Below are 23,081 nucleotides of genomic sequence, written 5' to 3'. Positions count from 1 at the left end.
GGGTGTTCCCCACCTCTCGCCCTGTCCCAGCTGGGATGGATAAACAACTGTTTGCAAGTGTTTGTGTTCTGTTTAATTTACATTTTAAGACGTTCCCCAAATTTCTAGAAACAAGGTTGGGGAAAAAAATTAACAAGCCACAAATGTTTCTGAACAACTGAATTTCACGCACAGGTTTTTAACCACTCAAAAAATCACATACAAAGACATATTTACATTATACACAACATGGCCTTGTAGAACATTCATTCATTCATTAGAAATAAGTCATTCATGCAAAGTTGTGAGTATATTTCTGGATTTTTAATACTGAGATTTGTCTTTTTTCCCCACATCTAACCTTTCAGTACTGTTACAGATATTTTGACATTCTCTACATGCTGCAGTCTTTTGTCTTACTTTCACATCCATCATTTAAAATATTTTTTACAATTTCTGGAATGTAAAGTTGCATATATTGGACTTAAAAACCTAAATAAATAGTACTGCATGGCCTAGTTTATCTTATTCCGTGGTTAAAAATTATAGATTGGTTTAAAAGAGATGCACTCCACTTTGTCACTGTTGAAAACTCAAATTCAATAATGCTGATTTCTGAGATGATCTGTTCCCTGTGGTTCATTTTGACAGTCTTATGTAGCGTTGGCAGATCGAAGTACTGCTCCATGTTGTCCTTGTGACCACATCTGGTTTCTCGTTGTTCTTCATGTGAGCTCAGAAATGCTGATGTTAACAAAGAGCGATGAGGGCGGGATAGCTGTTCCATCCTTAGACAGCAGATGTATGTGACGATATCCTGGAAAAAAGAAGAATTTCAAAACAAGTCTCAAGGCACTTTTTAATGCTAGAAAAAGAGCTTCTGAATATTGGAGACAAAAAGCCCAACAGTGTCCATTACACGGCGTGGGGGCCAGAATCTGCTTACCAAGAATCCAGTGCATTGAGTGGTTTCGGAAAATATGAAATGCAAAGAAGGAGGGCTTAAACTTTGGACTATTTTTTACAGTTTTACAGGCTTATTGTTGATGATGACATCACCCATGGCCTGGGACACCCCAAAAGGTTTGAAATATCATGAGGAGAGCAAGGCTAGTTAGTTTGTGTGATGCAGTCTTCTTGTACTAAGAGGTAACACTGGAGCTCTCCATGCTCTGCTCACCTGGTTGGATGCACATGAAGGGCAGAGTGTACTGTCCAATGAAGTCGTTCCTTGATGCTTTGTCATGGTCTTCCACCACAAAGCAAACCAGCGCCAGCTCAGGGGTGTGGATGGTGAAATCTAGAGTTTCATTCCACACGGGGTTAAACCCTGCAGGAGGAGGGCAGCAGAGGAGTGAATATAACCAACTGGGATCGACTTTATACCCAAAATTTGTCCACTGAGTGGTCTAAGTGTTGAATACTCAGTCACCATTGTTGTTAATGTGGCTGGTCTCATCCTTTGCCTGGTCCTGTGGTACTCCGTAGATCTCCACTCGCACCAGCGGGTCAACAATAGAGCCTTCTTTCTGGTTCACCTTTGGCAGTTGTTGCCCGCTGATCACCTGATAAAGATGCAAACCATTTTAGCGTACTTTACCTCTCACACCACATCTCAGATTTCCACACTGGAGGTAAAATAAACAGATTTTCATAGAGCTCTGTACCTGTATGGATAGGCGGAGTGGTTTGTACCCTTCCCGCTCCTCAGGTTTATCTGGACTGAACTGAGTGTTCCCATCTCTCATGAAATCGGGCTTTATGACGTAGCCACAGCAGCCATTCTGCCTGAACAACCCATCATTTAGATCCATTTCCAGACCGGCTGTCTGGAAATTCAAAGCCACTTTGGGAAAGAGGCAGACAATAATTTGATTAACTTTTTTTTTTTTTACTGAATGGCAATCTAGGATAATTTCCCAGAGTCTGTAGAGCTGTCAGAGTTAATGTGAAAAGGGCTGCAGGAGACGAGCTTTCATCCTAAGCAGATACCATCAGTGTGAGCACTTGTTACAGGAACCATCTGTCCTGTCAAGCCTCTTTAGCGACCTTGATGATGTTAGATACCCAGCTCTTAGCTCTAACCCATCTAAAAATAAACATGGTGTGGCACTGAGGATGTCCACAAGGATAATTACTTCCTAATATAATATTACACAATAATAAATGCATGAGCTGTAAAAGCAGTGTGTGTGCAAACAATGAAGTGGAAAGAAAAGAGTCTAATTGAACTGCCATAAAAGCGTGTCGGTCTCTGTGTGTTGGGCCTCTCCATAGCCTCGAGTGTCACATGCTGCAAGATACTCCAGTCCTTCCCTTTGTTACTTCCTTTAGCAGAAGATACAGTGGAATTTGTGAACAAATTCACAAGAACAACTCATGCTGTATATCCTCCTGAGAACCAGCCTATTCATTTATGTCCTATGTAATTTACATTTGTTTTTGGTCTATATCGTTGGACTTATTTGAGCTAGCCTACTCAATCCTGATGTGCTCAATAGAGGATGACCTTTCCAATGATGTGTCATGTGATTGGGTGGCTTCCTTTAGCTCCAAAGAGGCAGGAAATCGCAAAAAAGTTAAACTGAAAGGTACTCTCTCTTCGGTTCTCAACAACTTAAATACCAGAACATCGGTAATGTGCGAGCTCATCCGATTCACCATTCATCACAATTCACACATTACTGCCGGTAGAACGACAAATGTGATGCTGACCTTGAGTATAGTTTAGTTGAAGACCCATTAGTGATCAGTGTGTGTATCCAAGTTTGATTAAATTCTGACCAGTACTATAGGACGGATGCATGACAGACGCCTCGCCTCAAACTCAACAATACATCAAGACCTTAAACACATTATTTCCAGCATGATAAAAGAAAACCCTGAAACTGTGACGAGGAAGCCAAAGTTTTTCATCTGGCAGAAATTTGAAATATATATAACTAGTACTCATTTACCAAATCCACCTGCAGATACAAATAACATAACCTGAATATTTGACAGAATGGTCAAGCATTACAGAAATGACTTCCTACCAATTACTTTTAGTACGTGTGCTGACACCAGTGCAAAAACCTTCCTCTTGTTTGGACTTCTAAACTATCAGTAATGCAATTTTCTGGATGCACTAAACCAAAAAACATCACACATATGGTGACTAGCAAATATTATACTCGCCTACAGGAAGAGAAGCCCAGATAATGCTGCTGCTTTTTTGTAACAGCATTTCTGATCAATATCATTCAGGCGTTCTTACACTGTGTAAAATAAGGAGGTCGTACTTAACCCTAATGGATACACCAGTTTTGCACTGGCGGTGAGTTCAGATTTTACACCAGCAGTGAGTTCAGATTTTACACCAGCAGAGGGCGAGCTTGTCCTCACCTATCTGACAGCCCACGCTCCACATGTCCTGGGGGTTGTAATTGGATGAGTCTGTCCTGAGGCCGCTGGGGTAAGTCCTGCTCAGCTGCCGTGTGTTGTACTGCACAAAGTCCGTCCCTGAGAAAATGTTTGAAGAGAACAAATGCAATAGATTTCTACAGCATAGATAACTCTACCTACTTCTCCACCTTTAAGTCAGATACAGTTTCAAATATTGTAATACACTTGTATGACACGTCACAATCGTTTAACAGCTCATTTATTATCTGAGGAATATACTACTCCTTCGTCTACCTGCTTCCTTAGCGAGCTTCTTGGCCTTGGATTCAGAGAATGAGGAGATCTCGTAGCATTTGGCGTGTGAATGGGCGTGCTCAAAGCCGTCGAAGTGCACGCTCTTGCAGTAAACCACCAGGTCTGACAGCTCCCTGGACATTTTGGATTTTGCTTTAGACTTCTGCAGCATAAAAATATATAATCAGTCAACAAAGCTCAAAACATCACTTTAAACATTCAAACATGCCAGGTAATTAAAGGTGACGCCCTAACCGCCCTTATCAGTCAGTCTAGTGCATTTGAATCAGTACAGTAAGTATATAAATTATTTATTTAATATCCATTTGTGTTTGCCAGAAAAAAGTGGTCGCCTAAAAACTGAAGAATTTTCAATTTTATTTAAAATAAATATACATTTTTATTTAAGACATGGCATTTGTGACTCTATGTGGTAGGTCCAGTGTTTATTGCATTTACACCCAGACTTTTCATAAAGTCTTTTCAATTTCACGAGGGTACTGGACAAATTACTGGCTAACTACTATTTATTTACAGCCCTATTTTGACATTATTTTAGTTGTATATGTAGTATATGTAGAGTATAGGTTTAGCTACGTTTCGTTTCTTTACCAGCTTTTCATCTATATGACCAGGAGGATACAGAATAATAAACTGCTTTTTCTTATTATCTAACATGTGTATGTGGATGCTCGTGTTAAACATGGACACTGTTTCAGTGTGTGTAAGTAAACTCTGTGACTTGGTTTCACATAGTTTTTCTATTCTTGGCCTTTGTGATGTCAGAGAGAGAGGCAAGATATTTCTAAAATGATCATCTCAGGAGGGGCAGCCAATCAGAATAAAGGCTCTAACCTCCTTGTGGCTTCAAGGGAAAGGAACAAAAACAATATGTTTGTGACAGTTGATGGACTGTAGAGTCTAAAATAGGAACAAAGAGCTAGAAGTTTTATTCGATTTATATAGCACCACATCAGAACAACAGTTGCCTCAAGATGCTTTATGTTGTAAAGACCCTACAATAACAGAGAGAAAACCTCAACAATCAGGCGATTCCCTATGAGCAAGCACTTGGTTACAGTCAGAAAGAAAAACTCCCTCTTAAAACTATGAGCAGAATATATCAGCTTTGAAAAATGTGAATAACATGATTAGGATTTCTTACATTTTGGTCTCTTTCTCATTGACTCTTATGGATTAATGGATTTATTTAAGCCACAAACAATTCCAGTTATTCTCTCACTGCCACCATGGTTGACCCATTAGTAAACTTTAAGTGTAAAAATTAGCACATCTTAAGCACTACTTTGAAGATAATATAGTTCCTTCACTTCAAAGTGCAGGCTGAGAAGCCTGGAAATTGTGTCTCACTTAAGTGCATCTTGTATTGGCCTGAAATATCTGTTTCCTGTTTCTCTTACACTATCTCCCATCAACTCTTATCTCGCCTCGGTGTCTCTTGAATCCCAGCCAAGTTTCCTGCCTTCCTTTACTATCAAGCACCATCCAATCCTGCCTCGTCTTACTATCTATATGGTTCCCTTTTTCTGCTCTCTATCTGTTTTAATTCCCACTTTGATATGAACTATGGAAACAGAGAGAGAAAGTAGTTACTGCATCCATCTACCTTGTCAGGTGAATCTTCTGTCGAAGCCATCTCAGCATCACAGTTGGCCATCTCTTCCTCATCACTCACTTCATCTGTACAGGTTTCATCGACATATTCTTCTAGGCCACCAATCTTCTTGGCTTTTAGCAAAATCTTGCCCTTCAGTTCCTGTAATGAAGACATATGGGAGCATGTCCACTTATCCACTGTCTTTTTCTTTAAATTTAAGTGTTTAAATGATTATCTTATTTTAACATAGTTACACAGCCATATCCATAGATGCCACTTGGATCTGCCGTTAGAATGTGGGTACAATAAAAAGGACAAAGTGACTGAAGACTAAATTTCAGTTTTTTTCATACACACACTTCTAATAAAGGTGTTCCATATTCTTGTACTTTATTGTAAATGCATCAATGTGCCCCCTTTTAAGTGGCTAAAACCTCAGTGGGATTTTTCACAGCCATTACTTTAAGTTAGCATTGATTGTCCTGAGTGCTTTAATGGAGAAGAGTTATACAAGTACTTTCAGTCTGTGTGTGAGATGGATAATAAGACACAGGCTGACCATTAATCTTTAAAAAGTTACTGAATTTTTAATAGTCATCAGGTTTTTCCTCCGGTTAAATCATCAGGGCGTTGTCCAAAAACATTTCATACCTCTTGGCTAAGTGTAGCATAACTGCTAAACGAGTTAAGGTTTATATAAAAAAATAAAAATTAAAAAAAAAAATCACCAAAACTGAAAAATTTCCTTTAAAAAATGCAAAATGCTAGCTTAATATAAAAGTCACCGCTGAAAGAAAAGAAGCAATGCTTGCGGTTTTAAACCTGTGATTTCAGCTATGGAGTGATTCTCATATAGCACTTTTCTACTCTCCCGGAGTACTCAAAGCACTGTATACAACATGCCTCATTCACCCAATCCCTTCAAAATTCAAGTGCAATCTGAAATGATGGCAATATTTATGTTCCTATTTTCCTATTTTAGTTAGAAGATCCAAATGCCATGTTGCAATACTATACTGTTATGGTAGCCAACGTTTCAAATGCAGATTTGACAGGTTTGTGAGTGTACACTTTATCCAAAACCTAGTGAGAGTTTACTCATGTTTACCACTGGGTGGCTGAAGCTCAGGAGGTAGAGCAGGTCACCTACTGATTGGAAGTTTGGTTGTTCGATCTCTGGCTCCTCCAGTCTGCATGTCTGTGTATGAATGTAGTTAGGAAGCACTCAGTTTAGAGAAAGTGTGTGATTGGGTGAATGTGGCATGTTGTATAGAGCACTTTGAGTGACCCGGGAGAGAAGAAAAGTGCTATAAAAGAGTCAGTCCATTCACTGTCTGAACAGAGTTTCATCATGTTACTTTTGCACTATTATGTTCTGGCACATGTTGTTATTACGTGGCTTGATTAAGGTACACATTAGGCTGATATCTGGGGCCAGAGGTGAAACTGTTCTGGGCCAGCACACCAGTGTGTCTGCAACTGGCCTTGTGCTGGTCCGTGTGTGGGCCACCTCTGGCAACCCAGATCTGGGCCGTCATTCTTTGCGGTATGCGGGCCATATGTAAGCACATTGTGTGGGCAGATCCAGGCCATACCAATTTTGCTATGTGGGTACTTGTACTACAATCAGCTGATTTTAGTTCATGTGCCAGAGGAGGAAAATGCTAGAGCAGTCCGCAGCATAGACATGGACATTTATTTTTGTTCCACAAAATGATCACAATCTCTTTAATATGCTGCTTAGTGAATAGCGATGATGACTCTCAAAGAAGAGCCAATGAGAATCAAAAAGTGATTTCGATATAATGTAATGATAATGGAATTGGAATCACTAAATTCTTATGAATTTCCATCCCTAGTAGCACTGCTGCTCCGAGAGTATTTGGACTATTGACAGCTTTTATAAAGGCTGCCATGCCAGTACTTTCCACATTACTTCACAGCCTACTCTCCTCAGAAAAACAGATTATTCAACCACAGCCTGAATGTTAAAAGAGCACTGGCTGGGAGGTGGAAATGATGATAGCAGAACAGACAATCGAGAAAGGAGCGGAAATGACAAAGGCAAGAACAAGACAGAAGTATCTTTCAACATGGAACAAGAAGTAACTAAAAGACATAGATCAGGGAATGTAGATGGTGAAGGGAAACAGCAAAATGAGCATAACAAAAGAAACAAATATTACAACGACCATGACAGGATCCTTAAAATGTTTGAGTTCTTTATACTGAGTACGATTTCTGAGTAATTTCCAGGATGGAAATTTATGGGTTTTTTTTAGAGGTTTATGGGGGGGGTTGATCCACCTTTTTTCAGACAGAAGAACTGAGAGCTGAGGGCACTGAGGCCCAGTGTAAGACACATATGCATTATTTTTTTAACTGTGAATCATGCAAAACTATTCTGATAGACTGCAAAGATAAAAACATGAAGCAGGAACAGAATTATTGTAAATACTTGTGACCATGTGATCTAGGAAGCAGAGAAGTATTTGACATTTTATAAATGCAAGATTACCAGTTCAGTTCTAGGTCCAGGATTTTGGAGCCTCGAGCTTTGAATTCGATATCTATTGCTTCTGAAACAAATCCTGCATTCCTGGACTTGTTCATTCTGTCAATCTGGCCTCAAATCTTTATCTTTCCTTTCTCAGAGGTCACTATGTTAGAGTTTAACTATCCTCTTACGTGTCTGGTAAATGACTGAACCCTTGAGTTTAATATGACTATTAAATGATAAACATTCTCATGGTTTAACTGACAGATTCTGACCTGTGGAGATGGGAGCTGCTGAGGGACCTGTCCATCCAGCAGGGTGGTCTGCAGCATGTCCCCCAGGATCTGTCTCAGGTACTGGGCCATGACCGTCTGCTGTTCCACACTGCAGTGATTCTCAATCGACAGGATGACAGGGAACTCGGACGCCTACCAAACATATAAGATGCAATATAGTTACAACGAACAAGAGACTGTTTTGCCAAGTGGCAAATGTCTTTGCACTGTTGAGCATAAGTTTCCACATTCCTCCAAAACAGATTCCTCATCACATCTTCCTATGAAGCTCTGTAGGAAAGTTTGAGCAGGATCAAGCAGAGACACATTAGAAATTCCTGGTTGTTTTCCATGTGGGTCACTCAGTAGGAGAACATTGGATTCCAGCGGCAGGGAAAGTTACTAACTGAATGTGAGCTTTACACTTTTCTGGGCACACAAACACAGTCCTGTAAATTATATCTGCAGAAATAAACACATTGTTTCTATTACTGCCAGCAGAGACTGTTTTGAATTTATCTAATTGTTTTTGTGTTGGACTGAGGTTCGCACAGCCCAGTCAAATACATTAGGGGTTAGTGGAATTTAATTAGTGTTCATTAATGGCTTCATTAGAAGGAAAGACTCCCAAATGTGCTGGACAATAAGAAAAGCACAGTAACCTGATCTCTTAGTTTCACTGGAAATTGTGCAAAGAGGGGCTTGTGTACAGCATAGTAACAGTAAGTGGGAAATTGCTTATTGATCAGTGGGCTGCAAAGCTAAAAAAAACAGTAGAGATAAAAAAAAAAAACAAAAAACAGGTACAGTTAGGTGAAGCAGTGCTTCATAAGCTGCTCACCCTGAAGGCGTATTCTTTAAGCGTTGAAATGACGTCCTTAAAGAGGATTTTTGAAGTCAAAGTGTGACCATGATACACAACAGGATCCCCATCATAGCCGTCCCAGCAGTCCACTTCTACACAACGACAGCCTCTCTTCAGAGCCCTGCACACACACACAGTTCTTTTAACTCTTAACCTGTCATCACCACACAGCCAACAGGGCTGCAATGAGTCAGGTTCAACACGTTCCCACATTAAAAGGTTACAATAAACAAAAATAAAAAAGGTTCACAGCCTAATACAGAAAAACTGTTTTAGTCTATTTAGCTAATTTACCACTTTGTGACAAGTGTATGAAGTTGTGTGTGTCTGGGTTGCCCTCACTGAATGTAGGCCTCCAAACTGCTCTGTCCCCGTAGCTGGTCCTCCAGTAAGTAGGTGTTGTGTGAAGAGGAGATGAAGTAGTGGCTGAGCGGCTGACTCATGTCCTGGTAAAGGTCCTGATGCTCGGGTTTGAATATGGAGCCCTCCTGGGAGCACAGGTACATCTGGAAGCCATCTAAGGACATGGCGCCTTGCTTCTTGGCTGCACAGAGATAAAGACAGGGAAACTTTTCTTCAGAATCAAGCAAGAATAAATCTTGTTTGAAGCATCTTTGTGGTTTGCACTCAGCGTGACGTTAAACCCATCTGCAAACAGCAGAGTGTCGACATTAGCTTCCTTTTTATATCAATTTTCTTATGATTTCATATTATTTTCTTCTTTTTAAAAATTATTTTCTTATCTTAGTATCCCATCGACCCCGACTGCCACCCCTTCCCAAGCCTGGTTCTGCTGGAGGTTTCTTTGAGTTAAATGGGAGTTTTTCCTTCCCACTGTCACAAAGTGCTTGCTCATGGGAGGTTGTTTGATTGTTGGAGTTTTCTCTGTATTACTGTGAGTCTTTATCTTACAATATAAAGCACCTTAATAATAATAATAATAATAATAATGCAGTAACCTATATCTCCTTGAACTGGGTCAATACCACATTAGCTTTCTCTGGTTTTATTTACAATAAATACACTAAAACAGCTTGTGTGTGTTCCTGTTACTATAGAAAACAGGTGTGGCTGTATTTCATAGCATTTGTGCAACAGTCCTGCGCTTCCTCGGGTGCAGGTCTCTAGATGAGGGTGCAGTGTGTTACCTTGTTACCTGTCTCAGACGGCTCGTAGCGTTCGATGAGCTCCTGGGCGTGCTGAGCGCTCTGCTCTCCCTCGTGCTGCTCCACACTCAGGAAGCTCTGCAGCTCCTCCAACATCAGCTTCTCTCCATCTTCAGAGTAGTCCTGGAACACCTTCCACACTTCATCCCTCTGCGTCAGCATCTTATAGAAAAAGACAAACTGCTCGATTTCCAAAGAGCCGCTCTCTGACTTATCAGCCATCTGAGGAGAAAAAAGAAAAAGTCTCTTACTTGTTGTATATTTAGAGTTTATTTTCTTCTAATAGTCATATTTTTTGTATAATGTTTTGTAATTTTGTAAGTTTAGCAAACTGAGCTGAGCTGTACCTATGATTAGGGGTGCAACGATACACAAAATTCACGGTTCGGTTCGGTTCGATACTTTGGTGTCACGATTCGATATTTTTTCGATACAAAAAAAATGTTCATGCCTTTTTAATTTGTCATTTATTAAAATTATAAATATATATTTTAACTCAAAAGTACAGTTTTTAAATTTAATGTTGCTGAAACAAAAGTAATTAAAAAAATAAATATATCTCAGGGCTCTCAAAATTTCAAAATCCCTGGTAGCCCTTCAGGCAGGGACTCTTCAGTTTTTGGTCGCCCAAAATAAATGTAAGTAGCCCGAATAAAAAAGAGCAATTTTTTGATTGATGTTTTGTTTCCTTTACAATATTATACATTAAAGTATAAAATTGTAAAGGAAACAAAACATTAATCAAAAAAATTGTTGAAAAACAAATTACAACATTGTATAAAAATTACAATCATCAACTCAAATACTTGGTTCTAATTGAACAGAAATTTCTGTAAGAACTGTGTAGGACATGAATCAGTCTGTGTCAGATCCTGACTTTGAAATTTCCACTGAAGTCACAGGTAAGAGACAAGTGGAACCAAGATCGAGGGCATTTGCTTTTTGAAGTTTGCAAAGACTGCTAAATTGTGCCAGTGGTAGTTCACTCTTTGCAACATAGTACGCTGTTCTAAACAGATTTTTCAGGTTTATTTTTAGTATGTTATTTGCAATTGGTGTTTGTTCCGGGAAAGATATTGCAGACTGAGCAATAATGCGTTTCTTGCATTTCTCATGGGTTCTAATGGGGGCCTTTCTTAAAATGACTGGTCCCAGTAACAAAGGCGCTTGTCGACTCAGAAATCGAGAGAAAACCAACAACACACCCGGTGGAACATTATGTTATTTACACGGGTGCACATAAGTGGTCCGCATGTGCGCATTCGCTGTCAACATAAAAGACGCGCACTAGATAAGAAGTTGCAACGCGCGTTTGCGTCCAAAAGCACTGTTTTTGTCCGCTAGCGTGGGATTTTCACGGCACATTCCGCACCACATCTCTGTGCGTTCATCATTTGTTTGAAGCCAGCTCACCTCCTGCAACCACTTTTCCGAGAATACGCGCTTCTTTTGTGGTTCGGATTCCTTCTGACATTTGTTTGGAGGTGGAGGAACACCAAAGTAATTGCTTAAAGGAGCTTCTTCGACATCTTTAAGAGTTTTAAACAAATGTCTGTCCTCCTCCAGAAAATCTTATGTACGCAAACACGCGTTGCAACTTCATATCTTGTGCGTGTTTTTTTTTTGACAGCGAATGCGCACCTGCGGACCACTTATGTGCAGCCCCGGTTACATAGCTCGTCATATTGCAGCCACAGAAATTCTTTTGTCCATGAAACCATAAAGCTGCACTTTCTTTTTGCCTTATAGTCTGATTTGTCATAACTTTTCCGTTTTGTGGTAAGCTTTTCTTTGGCTGTCACTTCTTCACCCTTATTTGGCTCAGCAGAGCTAAAAATATATATCCTGCTGCTTTTTTACACACACACACACACACACACACACACACACACACACACACACACACACACACACACACACACACACATATAACGGTCAGCGATTCTCTGCGCGATCAACCTCTCACATGTTTAAGCTTGCTGCGGGAGATTTCACTTGTCATGTTTGCATAGTAAGCTAACGATTGATAAGACGATGTCAGAGGAATTGGTGCGCAAATTATCATCACTCACCAATCAGTGCTGTCGCTCTCTATACACAGTTCGCTTGATTGCAAAGTGAAAGCAAAAAACAAGCGCAAATTCAAACGCGATTTCAATATGTCACATATTGACAGTGGCTCACCGATGCCAATGACATAATTACCCAGCTACATTTCCGAAAGAATGCAAAAGCATTGACATATATTTTTCCTTCCTATGATAGATTTTGGTAGCCCGACTGGAAAAATCGCTAGGGCTAGCGATTTTGCAAGCCCTGTATCTGATTGAGGAATCACTCATCTTTGGAAAAGAGAGTTTATTACAGAGAAATGGCTCTTTCCAAAATAAAAGCTATACTATACGCTTCTTCTGGGCTATATTCTCAGCAGCATATTGTAGCGGGTCAGGGCTGTTCAGGGTTCTGTTTGTACAGTTATGTTTTGTTTATGTTGCCATAGTGACGGGTGACGCCCTCTCGCTGCGACGGTGTGTCCTTCCGGGGTCAGAGGGCGCCCTGTGTGTTGTTGTTGTTGTTGCTGTGGGGTTGCCGCGCTGAGCACTTAGCTAGCGGCAGTGTTCTTCTGCAGATGTCAATAAACGGCTGTGCTCCCTGGCTAGCTCACGGGAAGCAAGACCAAACGACACCTCCGTCTTCTCGTTGTCTGAGCTCGCCACATTGGTGTCAGAAGTGGGATGATGGTGGCACCCCATGTTCTGACCCGAGTGACTTTTCCCCCGCCGGTCGTGACCGGCTGGTGCGCCAAAAGAAGGCACCTGGACATTTGCAAAGTGAAAGCAAAAAACAAGCGCAAATTCAAACGCGATTTCAATATGTCACATATTGACAGTGGCTCACCGATGCCAATGACATAATTACCCAGCTACATTTCCGAAAGAATGCAAAAGCATTGACATATATTTTTCCTTCCTATGATTGTCCGACGGGCAGGGCAGAGATAGATTTTGGTAGCCCGACTGGAAAAATCGCTAGCCCCGGGACGTCGGGCTAGCGATTTTGCGAGCCCCATAAGGATGAAGCCTGATGGGAAATGTATTCGGGATGTGTGTAGCGGGACTGCCTGGTGTGTGTGTGTGTGTGAAGAGAGAGAGCGGAGAAGGGGAAAAAGTAACGGTTAGCTACAGAAGAGACAAAAAGAAAATAAATAAAAGGAATATAATAACTCCCTCGACAGCCAGAGTTGTGTCGGCGATGCTCGCTGTGAGTAAACTGTTTCAGCCCACTGTACGCGGTGTTCGTGCCTTAGAGAAGAAATAAAGTTCGGTGAAGCAGTTTCCTACGCCTCCTTCGATCTTTTTGCTAGCGAAGTTGACCTGTATAGTAAGCTGTTGCCGGCTACGAGTCAGTTACGGAACCTTCAAGTAACTGCCAGGTTTCCTTACTACGGTTCGGGGCCGCGGATCTGGCGCGGTAACACCTCTATCTGATTGAGGAATCACTCATCTTTGGAAAAGAGAGTTTATTACAGAGAAATGGCTCTTTCCAAAATAAAAGCTATACTATACGCTTCTTCTGGGCTATATTCTCAGCAGCATATTGTAGCGGGTCAGGGCTGTTCGGGGTTCTGTTTGTACAGTTATGTTTTGTTTATGTTGCCATAGTGACGGGTGACGCCCTCTCGCTGCGACGGTGTGTCCTTCCGGGGTCAGAGGGCGCCCTGTGTGTTGTTGTTGCTGTGCGGTTGCTGCGCTGAGCAGTTAGCTAGCGGCAGTGTTCTTCTGCAGATGTCAATAAACGGCTGTGCTCCCTGGCTAGCTCACGGGAAGCAAGACCAAACGACACCTCCGTCTTCTCGTTGTCTGAGCTCGCCACACTGGTGTCAGAAGTGGGATGATGGTGGCACCCCATGTTCTGACCCGAGTGACTTTTCCCCCGCCGGTCGTGACCGGCCGGTGCGCCAAAAGAATGCACCTGGACATTTGCAGGACTTTGTGTGGGGCAATGGGGTCGTCGGGGACGACTGACCCCTTAGGTGGGGGGCTATGTAGCGGGTCAGGGCTGTTCGGGGTTCTGTTTGTACAGTTATGTTTTGTTTATGTTGCCATAGTGACGGGTGACGCCCTCTCGCTGCGACGGTGTGTCCTTCCGGGGTCAGAGGGCGCCCTGTGTGTTGTTGTTGTTGTTGCTGTGGGGTTGCCGCGCTGAGCACTTAGCTAGCGGCAGTGTTCTTCTGCAGATGTCAATAAACGGCTGTGCTCCCTGGCTAGCTCACGGGAAGCAAGACCAAACGACACCTCCGTCTTCTCGTTGTCTGAGCTCGCCACACTGGTGTCAGAAGTGGGATGATGGTGGCACCCCATGTTCTGACCCGAGTGACTTTTCCCCCGCCGGTCGTGACCGGCTGGTGCGCCAAAAGAAGGCACCTGGACATTTGCAAAGTGAAAGCAAAAAACAAGCGCAAATTCAAACGCGATTTCAATATGTCACATATTGACAGTGGCTCACCGATGCCAATGACATAATTACCCAGCTACATTTCCGAAAGTATGCAAAAGCATTGACATATATTTTTCCTTCCTATGATTGTCCGACGGGCAGGGCAGAGATAGATTTTGGTAGCCCGACTGGAAAAATCGCTAGCCCCGGGACGTCGGGCTAGCGATTTTGCGAGCCCCATCAGGCTTCATCCTTATGAAGCCTGATGGGAAATGTATTCGGGATGTGTGTAGCGGGACTGCCTGGTGTGTGTGTGTGTGTGAAGAGAGAGAGCGGAGAAGGGGAAAAAGTAACGGTTAGCTACAGAAGAGACAAAAAGAAAATAAATAAAAGGAATATAATAACTCCCTCGACAGCCAGAGTTGTGTCGGCGATGCTCGCTGTGAGTAAACTGTTTCAGCCCACTGTACGCGGTGTTCGTGCCTCAGAGAAGAAATAAAGTTCGGTGAAGCAGTTTCCTACGCCTCCTTCGATCTTTTTGCTAGCGAAGTTGACCTGTATAGTAAGCTGTTGCCGGCTACGAGTCAGTTACGGAACCTTCAAGTAACTGCCAGGTTTCCTTACTACGGTTCGGGGCCGCGGATCTGGCGCGGTAACACCTCTATCTGATTGAGGAATCACTCATCTTTGGAAAAGAGAGTTTATTACAGAGAAATGGCTCTTTCCAAAATAAAAGCTATACTATACGCTTCTTCTGGGCTATATTCTCAGCAGCATATTGTAGCGGGTCAGGGCTGTTCGGGGTTCTGTTTGTACAGTTATGTTTTGTTTATGTTGCCATAGTGACGGGTGACGCCCTCTCGCTGCGACGGTGTGTCCTTCCGGGGTCAGAGGGCGCCCTGTGTGTTGTTGTTGTTGCTGTGCGGTTGCCGCGCTGAGCACTTAGCTAGCGGCAGTGTTCTTCTGCAGATGTCGATAAACGGCTGTGCTCCCTGGCTAGCTCACGGGAAGCAAGACCAAACGACACCTCCGTCTTCTCGTTGTCTGAGCTCGCCACATTGGTGTCAGAAGTGGGATGATGGTGGCACCCCATGTTCTGACCCGAGTGACTTTTCCCCCGCCGGTCGTGACCGGCCGGTGCGCCAAAAGAATGCACCTGGACATTTGCAGGACTTTGTGTGGGGCAATGGGGTCGTCGGGGACGACTGACCCCTCAGGTGGGGGGCTATGTAGCGGGTCAGGGCTGTTCGGGGTTCTGTTTGTACAGTTATGTTTTGTTTATGTTGCCATAGTGACGGGTGACGCCCTCTCGCTGCGACGGTGTGTCCTTCCGGGGTCAGAGGGCGCCCTGTGTGTTGTTGCTGTGCGGTTGCTGCGCTGAGCAGTTAGCTAGCGGCAGTGTTCTTCTGCAGATGTCAATAAACGGCTGTGCTCCCTGGCTAGCTCACGGGAAGCAAGACCAAACGATACCTCCGTCTCCTCCTTGTCTGAGCTAGCCACAATATTAAACATATCAGGTCCCCATAAGGAGAATCATGTGCTAACGGCTATCTAAATGACTCGGGTAAAGTTTGTAGCATGCATGCTTGTTGTTTTTGTCTGCTTCCACTTGTCTTTGCACTAGGATGATGTCGGCGTAAATGTGCAGTCATATTCGTTGTGTTCCCACTAGTGCTGTCAGCGTTAATCTCGTTGAAATGACGTTAACGCCACAACAAGGCAAATCTCCGTTAACGAGCTACCCCTGCATGGGGCTAGACAGCCAACACGTTAACGAGCTAACTGCGCTAACACACTAGTTCCCACCCATGTAATTGAGCATTGCGTGGCACATCCAACATACTGTTTTACTTTAGTCCATGACGCGCTTACCTTCAGGGTCATACCTCACATGAAAACCAAAATAATTCCAAACGCCAGATCTGAATGAGGGTGGGGGAGGTTCAATTTGCCATGTTGCAAGGAGAGCTTAACTTCTGTCTCGCTAGCTTGCCCTGCGCTCTTCCTTCTGACGATGCTGTCTGTGTTGAACGCTCAGTGGATCTGCGCTCACAGTGCAGCCTAGGCGGAGTAGTCCAACGCAGATTCACTGAGCGCTCAACGCAGACATCATCGTCAGAAGGAAAGTTGATAAAATAAATTACAGATTTTGTATTGTTCATACATATGCGTACCGAACCGAAAGCACTGTATCGAACGGTTCAATATCGATACGAATATCGTTGCACCCCTACCTATGATATATTAATTTCTAATCCCTTCCTTGACCCAAACACTGCAGCAGCTAATAATAAATTCACCATCAACATCTCAGGTCTAAAAATGCTGGAGAATGCTGCTGTTATTGTGTATATATTTATTTATATTTAGATTTCTTCATACATTCTTATATAGTTCTATATTGTGTATTGTGTATTTTGTTGTACAGTTATTTTATTTTCAACTTTAATTTATATATTTTATCTTATTCTTTCCCAGTTAAATTTACCCTTCATTCTAATTTGTGTTGTACAGTTATTTCATTTTTAACCTTAATTTATATTTTATTCCTTCCTAGTTAAATTTACCCTTTTTAATTTTTCATATTTATTTCCTATCTTATTCATAGCCTTTTCCTTTTTTGTTTTCTTTGGGTCACGAGCAGTTGTCCAAGCATTTCACTACATATCGTACTGTGTATGACTGTGTACGTGACAAATAAAATTTGAATTTGAATTTGAAAAGCTCTGAGTCCTTCACGAGACTTTTAAGGGAGCTGAAGTCAGAGCTCGGGGCTAATCGCTGATTCCTTTCTCTTACCGTGAAGAGATGAAGAGCATGGTCCTCATTCATCTCTACATTCATCATCTTCAGCAGCTTCTTCACTTCTTTGAAGTTCATCTTCCCGTCTTTGTTTTTGTCAGCTTTATGAAACCAGTCCCAGACCCACCTGAGGACATGCTGAGGAAAACCCAGATCTAACATATAGCTGAGTAAATGTTTTTAAACTTCAAAAATGTCCTGCTAACTGCAGAGGGAAAGAAAAAAAGGTTAAAAGCAGACTACTTGGAGCTTTGTTTAGACGCCTGCTAGTGTGTCTGATATCAGCCAACACCAGAATAAACACCACAGTTAAAGGATACTGGTCCAGCCTCTCCTTCTCGTCCATTGTTTGAGCTTTGTGAATCAGCATGCGCACACCCTGGATCCAGGCCTGGGCCTCATCTGGGGACTCGGCCACGAGGTCCAGATTTCCCTGGCGGCCGTGAAACACCAAGGTGAAGCAGAGTTCAGCAGGGAACTCCTCTGCAATGCTTAGCAGGACCTCAGACTGATGTCCTTCACGCACCGCTTCCAAGTCAGTCACCGAAACTGTAACATGATCATCACATGGAGGAAGCTCAGTGTTTTGAGGTTTACACTGATGCATTTCATATGTTTGAGGTGTGTTTTGGGATCTTGAGCTACGATGAGCTGAGTTCCTGTCATTCTGTTTCAAACAATAACTCGTTTCTAAAGCAGACGGATGTTCACCACACTGACAATTCTTGGGACTTTGCTTCTTTTTTTTTTTATAACAAATATTCTCACTTTTAGTTGAGCCCAAGCACTTCGACCCAGCTTGTGAAACATTGCTGGAAACCCCTCATGTTTTAGCAAGAACACTATAGCAAGAAAACCTACAAACTAATGTTTATATGTTGTCAAATATACTTCTTAAAACAAAAGAATGCTGGAATGGTTAAACTTGGATTGGGGAGGTCAGATGGTGTATCTACTGTATCATCCATCAGGGGGAAACAGCTCTTTAATTTAGATGTGGGGCTTATTCTTAGTTTGTTTTTTATAAGTAATTACCCAACCTGGTTTAGATATGATGCTGCAAAATGTCATGTGGACAAAATGCAGCCTAAAGGTCATCAGGTGGTTTGACATAGTTTACAGCAGTCAGACTGTGGGGTGTGGATGACCACTCAGGAAATGCTGAGTTTAGCAAGAATAATCTGAACGAATAAGTTATGAAGTTTTCTTTTTCTAATTGCAAAATTGGGACATGCAAAAAAGGTTTTGAGCACAGTTGTATTCTTATGAGTTTTGGCCCAGATGTGGTCCAAATGTCATGAGGTGGGCTTGATATAGATTATAGCAAGCTTCTGTAGGGCAGATGTGGCCCTTAGTACCACTGCGCACCCGTCATTTGGCCAATATGCGATGGGCCGGTGGCTGAATTGTGCTGGCCAGACAGCATTGTCACTATAGGCCAAACGAAGCCATAAGAAATACCACCATGGCTGTTAATCAATTCTTATGTAGTAAAACTCAGGCCTGCTTAGAGCCTGCTTGGCTCTGTCGGTAATCAGTTTATAAAGGACTCCACGTCTCTTTGGGAAATGTGCCTATTTGCTTTGTTGCTGACAGTTAGATGAGAACAGTAACACCATGCTCATGTATGCAATGTCCATATTTCCAGACTCAGACTCAACCTGCTAAGTCTGTGAAGATTAGGACTGCTTTAAATGGCAAACAGACTGATTCTTATATGGCACTCAAAGCTATACAATATATATAATATACCTCATTCACCCATTTGCACAAGCTTCGATTAGTAGATGGACCTGCTCTACCTCCTCACAAACTTTCATTTGCATTGCCGTGGGTCTGTGGTTTTGCCTGGGGAGTTACATAATTTACACCCTTGTGTTGTTAACCACAGAGTTGTCAGGTGAACCCAAAAGCTTAAAAACAGAAGCTCTAGCAGCTCTTTCTAACTCAGAATGAGTCTTTGTGTTGGGACTTTGCATACTGGCATGATTAGCATTAAAAAAAACTTCCTCTATCCAGAAAAACCCCTACTTACCAGGTGACATTAGTTTAAGTGACTAGGCCTCAGGGTGTGGAATGAGAATAGGCCTGAATGTGTACATAAAAATCTAAATGTGGTTAGCTTAGCTTAGCATAAAGACTAGCAACAGAGGCAACAGCTATCCTGGATCTGTCCGCAAGAAACAGCCTAAAAACATCCATCCTAACAACAACTTTTCTTCTCGAGACGAAATGATGAAATAAATTAAATTGCAGTGAAGGAGCATGCAAAGAAAAAAAGGGGGGTTATGTGACCCTGAAAGGGCCAGTGGGGTAGATATGGTTTGTGTCATAATGCTGCAGAAGATATAATCTTGACAGCCCTCTCCAGTACCGTCTCCCTCTCAGTACAAAGCTTCTCCCATCAGATGAGCACGGTCATGAGCATAAGCTTTATGTGCAATAAATTACATATGCTTTAAAGCCTCTTATGAGTTTTTTATTTGTTTGTTTGTTTTTCTTTTTGGTTCATTAACCCCACAACATAAAATACAGAAAGCGGCTTGTCTGATGATATATTTACCAAATGAATAATAAATGAATAAGGAGCTAACTTGTTATTACACACAGGTGTGCTTCTGCACTTACAGGTGGAGTGGCCTCTCCCCGCCCATCTGGACTTGTACCAGATCGTCAAGCCGTCCTCCAAAAGGCGAAAATAACGATTCTTCTTCCAGGAGCGGGACTTGACTTTCCTCAGAGTCGACCCGGCCATCATCACCTGAATGTATGGATCATCTTGGATACCTGCACAAAGATCACAAACCTCTCACACACTGCACTATCAGAGCCGGGGTGAATTTAGCAGTCAGCTTAAAGGTCAGAGCTTCTGCGTCGCAGAGTGAGCGAATAGAATTTTACTCACGTGAACCTTCAGGATCCATCTCTACGCTCGACACATGCCAGTGGAAATGTGTTTCTAAAAAGAACCAGATGTCAGTGAGCGCTTCCAAATATTTCCCCCTGAATCCAAACTAAACCGATTTTGCAAAAGTTCAATCAGCAAATAATCACAGTATAATATCCATCTTTGTTTGTTCAGAAGGTGTTCTCTGGGTCTGATTTTTATCATTACGCAAACTCACTTTGCTTCTTTCCTTTAGCTTACTCAGCACTTCCCTGCTGCAGTGCTGGATAATGACCAGGCATTGAGACAACCAGACGCAGTGATGTGCGTTGGATGGTGAGAAGAACCGGGCTTCTCTTGGCTGGTCTCTTTTTCACGCAGGATCACCGCAGTGAGCAACTCTGCGTGTTTGATTTGGCTGACTTTTATGCCCTTCCTGATTTAACCCCAAAGGGATTTATTTCTCCTCCCAAGATCAAACCATAAATCTTTTGCCTGTTAGGTGAATGTATAAACAATGAATCTTCAGAGCCACTGATGGTAGGAAAAATCTTTACTGTTACTTTAAACTGAAGAGTTTGTTCTGGGAGGTCTCCACTGACTCTCTGCAACTCTATCTCCAGCATAAACAATGTGTAACGATACAGGAGATGGCAGTTTTGAAACTTCCCTATCTGATGGTCTAAAGAGGTTTAAACACACCAGATAATAAGATAATTGATGTATAGGAAAGAGAACTGCAATTTCAACAGTTTCTTGGAATTAAATTAATCTCTATTTTGCAAACATAGGTGCCTATATGTCTGCTAATATTTAAATTACATAATAAAAACTATAATGTAATCATAGTTTTTACAATAATATAATATATAGTAAAATCAAATGTACAGGTTGTTCCTCTGGCTTATAGTGCTGTTTGTCCATCTTGTGGGTGTAGGAGAGTGTGTGTGTGTGTGTGTGTGCGTGTGGTGTTTAAAAAGTGCAATTACTCTTTCTAGGAATCAGTTAGTCCAACAAACAAAATGCTAATCTTGTGTGAAGTTTCACTGAGGAAGTATTTTCTTTCCACTAAACCACAGTCACGAGAGGTATCACTGTCCAGGAGGGAGATCCTGTCCATTGATGATGAGAGGAGAGGCTCTTGCTTGTTATACAGTGACAGGACAGGACAGAAGAAAGAAAATAGTTCCCCAGTGAAACTATTCACAACAAGGAATTTTTGAATGTATTTTTTTATTTGATGCTTTGAGCGCACTGAGGTGAGAAACATTTAGCAGACATTTTTGCAGCTAATAGATATAAAGCTGTGAAACTCACACCAAATAAACATGTAAGTGGAGAGAAAGCACTACACAGTACAGGAAAAACATGTACATTTGATTTTAGCGGGGGACTTTGACCTTTAGCAATGATCTGCTGCTTTCAGCGTCTCATTCTGAGCAGATAAACTGACACAGTGTGTCAGTTTATTGATGTGCAATGCAGACTGGATGCTGCGTGTCAATGAAAGCTGACATTCTCCTTCTATCTCTGCTGTTCACTGATAAATGTGCATCAAAACAAACCATCTCAAAGTTGCTATAGCTGCTCTCTCCCAAACCTCCCCTCCACTCGGGGCAAGTTTATCTAAGCTCTCACCACAGTATGCTTGAAGTGATGCGAGGAATGTATTTGCAGTTGCTTCTCAATCCAAGAGCATTAAAGCAAAGCTTATTTTCGAAAGCTATTGGCTCAATTAACTAATGTATGTTTCGTGCTTTCACTGCAGACATTTTCATGCTCCATCCGAGTCCTTCCACCTCCTCTGTGGAAAGGTTAACACACCCTTTTTCAAAATCCAAACTTTTAACCTGCGCTTAGCTCACGTTATGTTTTATTTTGAGGGCTGTGAGTCACACACAGTCACTTCATCAGGGAGTATACTGACCACATGCAGACACACAAGCACACAAGGACATGACTCAGGGGGATATGTTGAGAACAAACAGGCCAATCATGACAGCCAGCCGCTTCGGTCTTTATTCTCTGTGAATGCCTCTAATTTGTAGTTTTAATTTAAAAGTATTTAATGCATAATGCTGGATGTTCCCAGAAGCTTTGGGGATATTTACCCAGGACTCTGCACACATCTGCACACAACCCTGTAACAGATTTAAGTGAACAAGCACTGCCAGTGCTCTTTCCAGTCCAGTAAAACTATATCTAAATCTAAAGTGTAGCTGGGGGAGGGAGGATCGTGTACAGTAAATTAGAAGCAGACGCAGAAATAGGAAACATTACGAAGCATCACTTTGGCAAAGTCATGCAGCCAGCTGAGCTAAAGAAAACAAGCATGACTCATCCAAAAACGGATTTAAGTGATTTAGTATCTGAGTGAGACTTACCTAAAGAAGAAACCTCAGTAGGGTTGTGAAGTCAGACTTTCAGAGTCCAGCTGAGCTCAGCTCTCAACTCCTTTAAAGTCTGAGAGGGTCTGAAGGGAAAACTGGCCCAGCCTCTCCCCTCCCCTTTCTGCAGCCTTAACGCTAGGAAATCTGATTCCCTCGTCACTGCTCTGCTTCACTCCCACCTCCACCACCACTCCTTACCCTCCCCGTCCTCTCCACCGCCCTGCCCCTCCTGACCAGTCTTCCTTCCTTTCCTGCCACTCCCTCACCGTCTGCCGTCCACAGACCTCTCTTCTCAGAGTCACTCTCCTCAGTCCCTCTGTCCTTCTCTCGCACTGTGGATGCTCGGATAGCCTAACAGGTCTCTGTATCAGCACTGATAACTGGCAACACAATAGTGGGAACAAGGTCACACGTGGAAAGACGCCAAATCGTAAAACAATGAGAAAAACATGCCGTGTGTTCTCTGTAGATATAATCGCAGAATGTG

The 23,081-nt window shown here is 42.3% G+C and overlaps 1 protein-coding gene across 1 annotated transcript; it reads right to left on the bottom strand.

Moving 5' to 3' along the window:
- Positions 1–288: 288 nt before the first annotated feature.
- plcd4b (phospholipase C, delta 4b) lies at positions 289–22,751 on the bottom strand. Its single transcript, XM_004559148.5, has 16 exons — positions 22,589–22,751; positions 20,223–20,276; positions 19,946–20,104; positions 17,638–17,866; positions 17,315–17,444; positions 10,069–10,300; positions 9,255–9,456; positions 8,889–9,033; positions 8,048–8,200; positions 5,285–5,434; positions 3,658–3,820; positions 3,364–3,480; positions 1,647–1,825; positions 1,412–1,544; positions 1,160–1,309; positions 289–796 (listed from the first exon to the last, which is right to left on the bottom strand). Exons 2-16 carry the CDS (start codon positions 20,239–20,241, stop codon positions 705–707), a joined length of 2,253 nt encoding a protein of 750 aa, XP_004559205.1. The 5' UTR covers positions 20,242–20,276; positions 22,589–22,751; the 3' UTR covers positions 289–704.
- Positions 22,752–23,081: the final 330 nt, after the last annotated feature.

This window comes from Maylandia zebra, linkage group LG16 (assembly GCF_041146795.1).
Source record: "Maylandia zebra isolate NMK-2024a linkage group LG16, Mzebra_GT3a, whole genome shotgun sequence".
In the NCBI taxonomy this organism is placed as follows: Eukaryota; Metazoa; Chordata; class Actinopteri; order Cichliformes; family Cichlidae; genus Maylandia; species Maylandia zebra.
The sequence above is the reverse complement of the archived record's forward strand: the minus strand, read 5'-3'. Positions and strand labels throughout refer to the sequence as shown.